Below are 13,627 nucleotides of genomic sequence, written 5' to 3'. Positions count from 1 at the left end.
TTAACTTCCATAGCATGGCAGGATCATTAACAAGCTTCATGCTGACTTTAAAGAACTACCCAAAATGAACCCATTAGTCTATACAATCCATCATTTTTTAAAAGCATTTCGGTTAAAATGAAGACAGACAGGCTTTTGCATTGATGCAACAGTGCTGATTCAGTAACAGGAAACAAAAAGAAGAATTTGAGACTACAGCTGAAGTGTTGCATATCTATTCCAGAAGAGTAAATATGCTTCTGAAACCTCTTTTTTTGTTATTGATCATGGGAGTCCATAAATCCTGGAGCCTAAATGAGGAAACAGACTTTGAAAAAGCAGCTTTCATACTTGAATGCATTGACACAATGGCTTTTATTCCCACTCACATTTGTCAACTCAAGTTTCTTTTCACTGTAGCTTAAGACTACAATACAGAGACATTCATCAGCTAAAAATTAAGGATTTCATAACCTATAATATTTAACTAGAGACAATCATTATCAGTCATTGTAGGCTTTCAAATGTTGTCATGCTCTATTTTTATCTGTCAGTACTGTAATGCTTGGTGCTGAAGTATTATTTTAAGACATTCTGTGACAAGAGCTTGTTAAGGGGAAGTCGGGGAAGTTAAGGGGAAGTTGTGGCCTAATGGTTAGAGAGTCGGCCTTGTAATCCAAAGGTTGTGGGTTCGAGTCTCGGGCCGGCAGGGATTGTAGGTGGAGGGGAGTGAATGTCCAGCGCTCTCTCCACCCTCAATACCACGACTGAGGTGCCCTTGAGCAAGGCACCGAACTCTCAACTGCTCCCCGGGCGCCGCAGCATAAATGCTGCCCACTGCTCCGGGTGTGTGTTCACGGTGTGTGTGTGTGTGTATGTGTGTGTTCACTGCTGTGTGTGTGTGTGTGTGTGTTCACTGCTGTGTGTGTGCACGTTGGATGGGTTAAATGCAGAGCACGAATTCCGAGTATGGGTCACCATATTTGGCTGAATGTCACTTCACTTTAAGTCGGCACCATGTTTCTTTTGTTTTTTTCAAAAGGAAGTTTTAAACCCTGAAAATTATAGCAAGTTTTGACAGCAAGATCAATGAAAGTTCCTCAATGAAGGCTCTTCCTTACTGAGATGAAGTTATGTGCAAGTTTAACTAAAATGTTGGCTATAGTACGAGCGCTTTTCTAAACCTGCACTATGATTTCATCATGTCTTCATACACATCTAGTCTTGACACGTTCTCAGAATCAGGGAGAGGAAAGCGTCTGTCTATGGCTGGGTTCTCAGACCGTATTAAAGCTGATCATATGACTGCAGAAAAAGCATAAAAACTCGAACAAACGGCCACACGGCAGTGCTAAACACCATCCTGACCATAAGCAGCTTAACGTCTGGGGTCGACCCAAGCACCCGGATCGATCTGGAGACTTTGAGTTCATCTAAAAAAATTAATTAAAAAAAGGAATCTCATATTCGTGTGTATATTACTGCCGTCAAACGATTAATCGCATCCAAAATAAAAGTTTTTGTTTACATAATATATGTATGTGTACTGTGTATATTTATTATGTATATGGGTAGTTGACATATCAATGTGTCCTATGGTGTGACGGAAAAAAATAAAAATAAATAACATTAAAGATAAACCTCTCATTCTATTTGTAACTCTAAGAATGAAGATAAATTGTTCTCATATTATTTGTGTTTCAAGTTTTTTTTTTCTACGTCACACCATAGGACAGTCCAATTTTTATGTCATATATATATATATATATATATATATATAAACACACACCATATGTAACAGATAACTGTGTTTCTTTTTATTTTCAAAAAACATTTTTTATTGTTATGTTTTTATTGTGTTTTTTAGTTATTTTTTTAATCTAGTGAAAATAACCCAACTGCAGTTTGATTGAGATTAACTGGAATGCATGATTTTTGAGAATTGTTAAAAACAGAGTTATATATATATATATATAGTGTAGTAGATCAAAACCTTTCATCAAAGTTGTCCTAAAACCAATATATGTATATATAGTGAAATTGTGAGTGCATGCATCACCCCAGGCCTTAATAGCTATTTTAAGAACAGTTTTACTAGCTTCGCAGCTGAACTAGAGTCAACAGAGTTACAAGCATTACAGTAAATCTTACCACTGACAGTGCTTTGGTCTCAGCGACAAGATTACCCAGAATGCATTTCAGTGTTTATCACAGATGAAATCAGTCACTTCATTATGGGTTGTCTTGGAGGAAACGTTCAGTGAAACTGTTTATCTAGAAGATTTGCACACTACTGCTATCTTACACACTGCAAAACTTCTAGTTGTCATGAAATGTAACTAAAGGATCACAATCTAGTTAGAAAAGCATTTAACAAACTAACAGCATGTATATGAGAATGTCTAGTGGTCATCCAAAATATGATTTTCCATTGCTGATGCAGATACTGGTGAAACATGTGGGGTCGGAAAGAATGATGCATTAAATTGATCAGAAGTGACAGTAAAGACATTTATAATGTTACAGACGATTTCTTTTCTTTTTTTTTTTTTAAATGCTGCTCTTTTGAACTTTCTATTCATCTTTGAATCTTGAAAAATAAAATGTATCACAGTTTCCACAAAAATATGAAGTAGCACAACTAATTTTCAACATTGATAATACTAAAGACATGTTTCTTGAGCAGTAAATCAGTATATTAGAATGCTTTCTGAAGGATCATGTGATACTGAAGACTGTAATGATGCTGAAAATTCAGCTTTGATCACAGAAATAAATTACATTTGAACACATTACAATTTTTTTTTACTGTATTATTGATCAAATAAATAATTCAATGGTAGCAAATAATATGCAATTACATGTAGTGAATTTAAATAATTTATTTAACACAGTATGTACTTATTTCACAAAAAATGTGTATTATCCATAAACAGTCATTTGCTGGTAGTCTCAAATTACCACGTCCAACAAAGAGACACTGCTATTGCAAAATTAATGCACCAGCCGAGCAACTGAGAAAAATGAGAAGATCTATCCAGGTATATTAAAACCAATGCCTCATATAACCTCAAAAGGGACAAATATTGGCCAATCAGTACTGGAAGCTGTTTTCCATGGTTGCAACAGCTGATCTTCTTAGTTGTGCAGTGCTTTGAAATCTGCTCAACCTAAAGACTCTTATTGTAAAAGGATCATTTCAAGACATGCAACTCCTAAATGTGACTTTTCCGTTTGTGTTTTTCCATAAATAATGAAGTTTATTACAGCTACAGGAAAATTACGAGAAATTAGATGCTCAGAAAGAGAGTTTTCAATTTCTGGAAAGTGCACCGATTTGCAAAAACAACCTCGTCTTTATGCGCTAAATAAGCATGAACACAATCCCAGTGTTAGACACAAGTGGTGAGTGTTCGGCTGTAACATCTGATGGTCATTTGACACTACGTGAACTTCTGAAGACTGGCTGACACATCTACACATCCAGCTTCAATAATCACCGGCCTTGTGCAAGAGCTCACCGAAATGCCTGAGCTTTGAGTTCAGCTTCCTGTCCAACCAAAACAGCCCTGATGAAGACGCAGGCTTTTATCAAGCATTCCCAGCAGAGCACCAACCAGGGGCAGCACGCCAGCGCAAGCGGATTCAAGAGCGCTTCTGCATTTCACACCCGACAGTCAAGCGGATTTGTTTTCTTCGTCCACTTCCCTCTTCTCAAGCTGTATGTGTGAAAGACCAAACTGCCGTGCAGACCTAAAAAACCTCATAACCTTTGACCTGATGTGAGAAACGTAACAAGAGGATTTCTTTGGCCTCTTGGATATTCACATTTTAGCTATAACCTTTCAGTGATGCATAAATGATGCAAAAACTTGAGCTAGCTTTCTTTCTGTCTAACCAGAAAAGATTCTGTGGTCTGTAGATACTACTGCGTTGAAGTCATGTCAGAAAGATCATATTTACAAGTACATGAATGACACCATATAGTCATAATAATGAGTTGGGAAAAGCTGGATTTTGGAGCTGAAACTGAATAAAAACAAACAAAAACACAGCTGATCTCACAATTGTTCTTTTTCAGTCACAAAAATTAAAATAAAAAAGACAATTGTAACTTTTGATCTCACATGTCTGACTGTTCTTAACAGAATTGCAAATATTTAACTGAAATAAAAGTCCAAATTGTCAGACGTCAACTCGCAAACTCATATTTGCGGCCAGAAAAGACTGAACTGCGAGAACAAAATTTAAGCTTGTTTCTTATACACAGAATAAAAAGAATAAAAAAGATAATTGGGACTTTGTAACTTTTGTTCTGAACTGTGTTCATATCTCACGATTCTGAGTTCATATCAATTCAGAAAGTAATTTTTCATTCCATGATGCAAATAATCTTCCATTTCTTTCTTAATAATAATAATAATAATAATTTAATGCTTTAATTTTAATGAAAAAAATCTTAATGACTTTGTGAGATTATATCTTGCAGTTCTGATTCTGTACTTTTTTATTTTCATAAGTCTGAAGGTATAAACTCAGAATTGTGAGATAAAGAGTCACAATTATCATCTTTATTTATTTTTTATCCCATGATGGAAACAAGCTTTCACATAAATGGCATGTCTAAAACATAGCAATAGTGATGCAAATTGCACTATTAAGATTTCATCCTGACCACTGGAGATATGCAAAATTAAATCATTGTCCAATGGGCCAAAACATTCTTCATTAACTAAACAACGACTCACATCAAAGCGTCAGAGTGATTTTTGTCATTCACACTCCAGTCCCACTGACAGCTTATATAAAGGCTCTTTTTGGGCTTTCTGAAGGATGCGGACCATAAGATTTAACATCAGGCTCATCTAATAACCATCAGCTGGTGCTCATGTGCTCTTGGCATCCTGTCATGTGACCCTTGATTCCCAAGACCCTACGTAAAACACACACACACACACACACACACACACTTGACTTGAGTCTATGTTAATTTCATTTGCTTTCTCTAGAACAGGCAGGAAAGACCGCTAAGCCCATTTAAATCATCTGAGACTTCTGGAAAATTCTTCTCAGGACAGATTAAAGGAATTATTTAAACATTTCTCACTCTCATGTTCCAAATTCCAAATGTTTTTCCATGCAACACAAATCAAATTTGCAGAATGTTATTTTGCTTTGCATGCAATGAAAGTGAACGGGGCTGTAAAGCTCATAAAATACACACTTGTGCAGTATATTCCAAGTCTTCTTAAGTTATATGGCAGGTTTGCATGTGCAACTGACTGATATTCAACTCAATATAAACAAAATGCTTTAAAAAGCACTCAAATTTGCAGACATTAAAATATGGTGCATTAAGACATGTCTCAAGTTTCATGTAAGCGACATTCAATATTACGGGCCAAAGTGACCAAACATTGAAGTTTGATGTTAAAGACACTTGATAAAATTAATTGCATGGATATTTTGCAGGTAAAAAGGAAGAAAGAAATAACAGGTTTGGAGTGACGTGAGCTGAGAAAATGACAACAAGCCTCAAACTTCAGTCAAACTTTTACAAAGGGTGTCAAATTCAGAATACCATTGTGATGATGGTAAATCGATTCAAAGAATAGATCAATTCTGAGTCACAAACATATACGTCTTACACGCTACTTATAGTATTTCTCCAATTAAGCAAGTAAGAATGGAAATTTGATCATTCAGAAGGGAAAAGATCCCAAAGCAGACATTCCTGAGGTAACCTGATCTGGGAGTGAAGCAGTGTAAAGCTGGTAAATTAACAGGGAACTTCTTCCCAGTGTTGGGAGTAACGCATTACAGGCAACGCGAGTTACGTAATCAGATTACTTTTTTAAAGTAACTAGTAAAGTAATGCATTACTTTTTAATTATCATTACCAATATCTTTGCTGCTAACCTTTGATGATCCGATTCAGCCATACTAATAAGCAAAAATGACATGTGTGTTTGATTTGAGTTATTGCTGAATAGTGTTGAACTTTCCTCTCCTGCTCTTATTCTTCATGCAGTTAGTTTGAGCTGTGACTGTATATTTCCTTCAGCCTGAGGTGTATTCATTTCACTTTTGGTGTGAAAGGGCTTTTACATACAACTTTTTTATATTAAAAACAAACAAGCAAAACCTGGCCAGATTTGACTTTTTCCATAAAAAGTAACGTAATGCGTTACTTTTTTTAGGGAGCAACGCAATATTGTAACGCATTACTTTCTTTCCCTGTTTCCTTTTAGATCAGATTCAGGTCACAGTTATATTGAGATGCTAGATCTGATCTAGGATTGAGCCACGTGTGTGTTCAGATACACAACAGCTGTTTATCACTAAACACACATTATCACTAACTACAGCAACATATGTAAGATGTATATGAGGTCAGTGTTACACATTGAATATTTATACGTGCATACACTACGCCAAAATGCAAGTCTTAAATAAAGTTAACATCACCTTTTGAAGAGTTTTACGTCGTGAAAAGCTTTCGCACTTACCAAGTCAGTGATGTGAAAGTCTGCTGATCTCTGTGGGTTTTCTTTTTCGAAAATATCAAGCCGACTGAGGAGAAGTTTAAGTGTGAAGCGATGGACACTTTGTTTCCTAAAGTTGCTCCCACACCCACATACAGTGACGCAACACTTCCGGTGCGGCCGCAGAGCCTATCCTACGCGGCCCTGGCTTAGCTCATTAATATTAATTAGGTAGCGCTGACGCTGCTTAGAGACCTTCCTGGAGAGACCACCGCGCAAGTAGCGTAATTAATAGCATTATAAGCACAGCCTCGGCTCCACCATGCAAGTTATCAGGCTATTTAGCCAATCGGAAAGGAATATCCGGCAAACGTCAAGTTGCGTGCTTAATATTCATGAGCTAAGCCTTCGCCATAGTAGAATGAGTTCTCTCTTCAGTTCAGAATGCACGAAAAAGCTTTAAATTAATTTAACTAGTGGCAAGCTTTGGTTTCTGCATCTAAAATAATGTTTAAAATATGTGCAAATTGTGCAATGGGCTCTATACCCCTTTCAAAACTGTGTGTGTGTGCGTGTGTGTGTGCGTGTGTGCGTGCGTGTGTGTGTGTGTGTGTGTGTTATGTGGTTTATGAGGACACAAATGTGTATAATGACATGGGTATGACAGAGGTATTACAATATGAAGGTGGTTTATGAGGACACTGCCTATGTCCCCGTAATTCAAAAGGCTTAAAAAACATACTAATTGGTGTTTTTTTGAAAATCTAAAAATGCACAAAGTCTCCTGTGAGGGCTAAGTTTAGGTGTAGGGTTGGTGTAGGGCAGTGGTTCTCAAACTTTTTTGGTCATTCCCCACTTTAGACAAGGGGGAATTTTAAAGCCCCACCTGCCCCCATCGCCCCAACACAATGCTAATGAAATGCGCAACAAGCTTAACATGTTCCAATTTATTGAACTAACAAGTAGTATCGGAGTAACAAGTTGTATCTAAAATACAAACTATATACATAAAATAACAGAAAGTTCAAAAATAAAGAAAATAAAAGTGCAGCTGTGTCATCATAACTTGCATGAAATTAAAAAAATAGAGAAAATAAAAGTGCAGCTGTCAACATTTTTACTAATTTCAAAAATAGAAAAGATATAAAAGTGCCACTTTGCAATCTGTAAAAAGAAAAGAAGAGAAATCCATTCGGCAGGTTATCCCTGCATTAGTGGCTGCAATTGTTTTTTTCAAGGTGACTGTTATTTTATAACATTCCCGCTTAATGTTTCCATGGCGACGCGTCATATTTGTCACGTGACACACCGCAGCCACAATAACACTGTATGATCAGATCGCCTTAATTTCCTTTTTTATTTCAAAATATTCACAAAGTTGCTTACCATGTCATCAACTATCTGATATTCCGATTCTCAAAAATGTGTAAGTGAGTGTGTTCGGTCGTTTAAAAACCTTTATAAATAATCTTGATCTATAACGTGAGATGGGCGCCACCATGTTTCTTTGCGACTCAGTTCAGAGAGTCCTGTCTGTCATCAGTTTCTCCCGAAGTACATGCAAGAAAGTGACCGGTGAACTCCGAGAAGAATAGAGTAAACTTTATAGTTACTTCCACTATGTTTGTCTGATGTGAATAACACACGTCGTCAAATTATATTTGAATAGATTGTTATTGCTGCTTCCACAGACATCAGTGTGTATTTTACAAACTCCAAATGTATTGTTTTACTAGTGCGTATGTGTATTTAAATGTCTGAAACCTAAAATAAACATTATTAGGTTGAAAACAATGCATAGTTGTGATATATGACAGCGCTGAGCGCGTCCCTCTCTGGTTCAGCACCAACCAGCGCGCGAAAGCACAATTTGAAACTGGCAGTTATGTCACGTCACTGAACATTCTAAATCCCATATCTGGGACCGTACTCTCAGGAGCACAGAAATAAAAATACCATATATGGGACCAAACCGGATACCGCTCAAAAGGTTAAACATTTCATTTGTAACCATGAATACAAAAATGAAACTGAAATGACGTGTTGAACACACACACACCGCGCAGTCACTCTCTAGTCTAGTGCGTGGTCTTGCTCCAGATTCCGGAAGATTTGATCTCACGTTACCATATAAGGCATAAAAAGGAAAATTTCCTCCCGTTTGGCGCGCCCCACTTGTCACATCTCTATTCCCCACCAGTGGGGCGCGCCCCACAGTTTGAGAAACGCTGGTGTAGGGCAATAGCACACACAGTTTGTTCAGTATAAAAACCATTACGCCTATGGAGAGTCCCCATAAACCACAAAAACCAACATGTGTGTGTGTGTGTGTGTGTGTGTGTGGTGACATCTGCTGGTGTAAAATGTCAAAGGTACATGAAAATTTACATTGTTAGAAACAATTACTGTTGAAAAGGTTCAGTCTCTTTGGTTCTTAATATACTGTGAATGTTTGCATTTTATGTAAGAGATAATGAGTCCCAATCAGGATCTCAGCATCATAAAGACAAGGTCTTTATACATTTTAGTTGTATAATTATATGTTAATTATTTGTATAATGAAATATATATTGTTTGTAAATATTATTTTAATTAAATATTATATATATTAGTGCTGTCAAACGATTAATCGCAACTCATCGCATCCAAAATAAGTTTTGTGTGTGTGTGTATTTATTATGTACGTATATATAAATACACGCCCATGCATGTATGTCTTTAAGAAAAATATGTTACATTTATATGTTAAATATATTTATATATATAGTATAAATTATATGATTATATATATATAGATATATTCAAAATATATACTGTGAGTGTGTATTTATATATACATAAATACACACAGTACACACACATATACTATGTGAACAAAAACTTATTTTGCACTAATATATATATATATATATAATTTTAACAAAATTATTTATTCTTTATTTAATGTTATTTAACAATTATCATTTAGCTTTTTGTTAAAAATTGTATTTGTTTGTAAATGATAAACATCTTGCAGATTCTGAAATGATACAAGCTCAATTCAATGTCAAATAATTGCTAGCATTGTATTTTTCTCACTATTTGATTATTTTTACACTATTTATTTTAAAAAAGGAGGGTGCAAACTTAAATTAATAATTTTGTTTTATTAATTTTTTTAGATTTGGATGTTAATTTTTTATCATTTTTATTTTATATATTTTTTTAAGTAAATGAATAGAATGGTGTAGAATCTTTTTGTTTATTTGCAGTGCTAATTAACACCATTTACAAAGTAGATGAGAATAACAAGCAAAGCTTATGAGATACTACCATGCTGTTCTGGAGTCATTGCATTTGTACATCAGCTATTGTGTTGCATACTGCTCTTTACAGAATTTCAAGTATGCATAAATCAAGTACACTGCACAGATAGCCTACTATTCCAGCATATCAGCGTGCATTATGGACCCGACGACGATATTGACTTAAATGAGGTTCAGCCTGAGGTTTTCAGTCGTTTATTATTATAACTGAGAGTAGTGTGAGAAGCGTGCAGAACACAAGCAGACAAGGACGAAAGAGCCACTACGGCAACTCGCGCAGGCCAAATGCGACGCATTTTAATTTTTTTCAACATATATTTTTTAATAAGATGTGTCGGAGCCCATTTCCACAAAACTTAAAATTATTATAAACATTAATTTGTTTAGCGTTAAACGTGTTTTTAATGACCTTATTACATATTCATGAGGTCGCGCGTGACGTCAGCGCCCAAACCCGGAAGTAAGCCTCGTTTCCACATTCAATTCACAGTAAATGCGCCTCAAAATGAACACACACAGTCGGGGTTAAAATACTGAATTTTAAACCCCATCTGAGTCTCATGTGGAGACATGGAGAAGATTCGAGAGCGCTTCAAGCAGAAGAAGTCCTCGAGTGAATCAGTGACACTGAGGAAGAGGAGCTCCTTTCTGTACAGCACTGACATCAAAACACTCAGTGAGACTCTTCCTGACATCATTACTCTTATTTTACAGCTGAATGTGCTTTAATGAGGACAAAAGTAGTATTTAGTCATCTTTAAATAACACTAACAAAAAGTAGAATTAGCATTACTAGTAATTTACATGAATATTCAGATTTATTTGCGTTAAGCACGTTTGTTTAGCTCTTTCTTTGCATTATTACATTATATTAATCATGCAATAGAAATTAAATAGACAGTGCTGCTCACAAACATCATGTTTAACCCAAAATCAATACACACGAGACAATAAATAAAATTGTAAGTATGAAGATACATGCTTTTATTATTATTATGGGCTATTTAGTTTAGTTTTTTGCATTGTGACATTATTATTATGACAATTAAGTGGATTTAAAAATCATATTTCAGTCTGCTAAAAATTATTTCAATTTATTAATATTTTTAACTGAATTTAATAGCTTGCTTTTAATCAAAAGACTGTAATGAATATTATAATTAATTTATAATATTATTATTTTGCATTGACATTTTCATGAATTACTTCAATTTCCCCCCTAAATTCTCATTACCGTGTACTTATCATATATTTATTGCATTGAATTGTATTTAAAAAGTAGTTAGCAATGATGATAGTGCATGTTGCAATGAATTTAATATGCGATTAATGAGAATTTGGTGAATTTAACCAAAACAAAAATGAACACTTGAACCAAAACGAAAAGTGAAACAGCCACCTTGCTCTGATGATTTTACCATCAGCCATTAAAACACATTAATCACTACATGCAAAGATTATAAATGTGTGCTAACGGTGTGATTTCTGCAGAATTGTTTGGCATCAGCATCACAGTTTTCTCGGTCGTTTTCCGCCTGCTCAACTGCATCCTGGTCCAGACCAGCTTCGTCCCGGATGAGTACTGGCAGTCACTGGAGATTCCCCATCGAATGGTCTTCAGATATCCTCGTTTATGCATTGTTTAGTTTGAATATAATACTCTGGAAAAATGTACAAATTAGATCCTTAACACATTTCTCACTTATGGCTATGAGACGTGGGAATGGAAGGAAGGCATCCGGGGATATTCTTATCCTCTTCTGTTCGCTCTGATGTACAAACTCCTGCATCTGATCAATTATGACACCGTTTATTTATTGGTAAGACTTCAGTGTATTATATAGACAGCAGGTCTGATTGTTCTCTAACATGAATACCGGTTCCTGCAGGTGTTTGTGCCGCGTGTTTTCCAGGCGCTGCTGGCTGCGTATGCCGACGTGAAGCTGTACAAACTCATCCTGCAGTGGGAAACTCCAGATGTGGCCAAATGGACAGTAAGACGACAATCTTAAAGGAATAGTTCACCAACAAATGAAAGTCGGCTGAAAAATGCACTATCCAAGACGTAGATGAGTTTGTTTCTTCATCAGATTTGGAGAAATGTAGCATTGCATCAGTGTCTCAGCAATGGATGCTCTGCAGTGAATGGGTGCCGTCAGAATGAGAGTCCAAACAGCTGATAAAAACAAGACGTTTTTAACTAAAATCCATAATAACACTTCCTCCATTTAAAAAAAAAAAAGTCCATCTCCAGTTGTCTTTCACATCAAAATCCAGCCACATATTTGTTTAGAGCTGTTTTTGACTGTAAACGGCACTTGATCTGTGCAGATTTCTCTCCCGATTCAGACCGGAACACAATATTATAGACTCATATTTTAGCCGAAGGTCTTAAGTTAATGAAGACTTGATGATTGATTTATTTCATCTTTTGACTGGAGTGGTGTGGATTATTGTGATGTTTTTATCAGCTGTTTGGACTCTCATTCTGACGGCACCCATTCACTGCAGAGCATCCATTGCTGAGACACTGATGCAGAGACACATTTCTCCAAACCTGATGAAGAAACACACTCATCCTGATCTTGGATGGCTTGAGGATGAGCACATTTTCAGCAGATTTTAATTTTTGGATGAACCGTTCCTTTTATGGTATTATGCAGATACACAAACATTACTTTGAATGCTTTTGTTCTGGTTTGACTCAGTTCTGCTGTGTTTTCTGTCAGTATTTCTGTCAGCTGTGTTCATGGTTCACCTGGTTCTGCTGCAGCCGGACTCTGACCAACACTATGGAAACGGTTCTGACCACCCTGGCACTTTGCTTTTTCCCTTTACCTGACTCCAGAACGCACAACAGGTGGGTCATTCCATGTCAACTCAACCAGAGGTCTCCGGCTCAGATTTTAGATTTTGCTAATATTTTTTCTGAAGAAAGATAAACATGTATAGTGATGAAAGCCAAAATATTAAATCTCATGGATGAATATTTACTGAATAATCCACTACTTTGTAGAGGGGGGTCAAATTGACAATTTTCACCTGAGATTCAGAGCCAAATTACAGGGGGTTAAAAATGACTTCAAAAAGATAGCATGTTATTTTTACAGAGAGATCAGTAGGTCTGTTAGTAACATCTGTTGACTTTAGCAATCTTTGTTGCATTATGTGCCAGTGGTGACCATTCAAAAATGGGAAACAGCACTTTTCAAGTTTTTTTCTCCAAAGTTTGCATGCCTGTAACTCAAGATGTATTTAAGATATTTAATGCCCTTTTTTAGATATTGGGTCTTAACAAACTTTCCTTTTGGCATCTTCATTGTTAAGGCCCTATATGGTTGGGTTCCAGAGATGTTGAAAGTGAAAGTGTCATACGGCCAAATATGGTGACCCATACTCGGAATTTGTGCTCTGCATTTAACCCATCCAAAGTGCACACACACACCCGGTGCTCAAGGGCACCTCAGTCGTGGTATTGAGGGTGGAGAGAGCGCTGTACATTCACCCCCCCCACCTCCAATCCCTGCCGGACCCGAGACTCGAACCCGCAACCTTTGGGTTACGAGCCCGACTCTAACCATTAGGCCAGGACTTGGAATTGTAATATGGCTCCAGGAGTAAATTGTTAAAACGTACATATTTTCAGCATTATTTAGTGTCATAACTACACACCAGTGAGTGCACGGACCTGTTACAGACTCTTTTTCTGCTTTCTCCTCTTCAGCTGGAAGTATTTGTCTCTGGTGTCGTTGGCCGTCGTTGTTCGTCCCACAGCTCTGATCGTCTGGCTTCCTCTGCTCTTCTATCATTTCTGTGTGGAACAGAACAAGCTGAAGCTCATCACACAGAGATGCTTTC

General features: G+C 36.5%; 2 protein-coding genes across 4 annotated transcripts in view; one reads left to right on the top strand and one right to left on the bottom strand.

Annotated features, from left to right (window-relative positions):
- Positions 1 to 13,627, bottom strand: part of LOC306888572 (ras-related protein Rab-27A-like) — a 27,014-nt gene extending 13,387 nt beyond the window's left edge. The window contains exon 1 of one of the 3 annotated variants that reach the window (XM_079446990.1): positions 13,458 to 13,627. In XM_079446990.1, the coding sequence (XP_079303116.1) occupies positions 13,458 to 13,578 (121 nt within the window). In that variant the 5' untranslated portion in view covers positions 13,579 to 13,627. Of the gene's footprint in view, positions 1 to 6,488; positions 6,629 to 13,457 lie in introns of those variants that run through there. The other 2 variants (XM_079446992.1, XM_079446991.1) reach the window with 2 other exon arrangements.
- On the top strand, positions 10,243 to 11,729 carry LOC306888574 (GPI mannosyltransferase 3-like). Its single transcript, XM_079446994.1, has 3 exons — positions 10,243 to 10,445; positions 11,261 to 11,390; positions 11,472 to 11,729. The coding sequence occupies exons 1-3, from the start codon at positions 10,340 to 10,342 to the stop codon at positions 11,611 to 11,613; spliced, it is 378 nt and encodes a 125-aa protein (XP_079303120.1). The 5' UTR covers positions 10,243 to 10,339; the 3' UTR covers positions 11,614 to 11,729.

This window comes from Barbus barbus (assembly GCF_936440315.1).
Source record: "Barbus barbus genome assembly, chromosome: 22".
Taxonomy (NCBI): Eukaryota; Metazoa; Chordata; class Actinopteri; order Cypriniformes; family Cyprinidae; genus Barbus; species Barbus barbus.
Note: the sequence above shows the minus strand (reverse complement) of the source record. Positions and strands in the feature narration are given on the sequence as shown.

Bases quoted from the DNA above. Each gene is read 5' to 3' on its own strand.
- LOC306888574 (XM_079446994.1), top strand. From the start codon at position 10,340: ATGGAGAAGATTCGAGAGCGCTTCAAGCAGAAGAAGTCCTCGAGTGAA. The intron at 10,446-11,260 runs GTGAGACTCTTC...TGATTTCTGCAG, and splicing joins CACTGACATCAAAACACTCA to AATTGTTTGGCATCAGCATC. The intron at 11,391-11,471 runs ATATCCTCGTTT...CACATTTCTCAC, and splicing joins CCCCATCGAATGGTCTTCAG to TTATGGCTATGAGACGTGGG.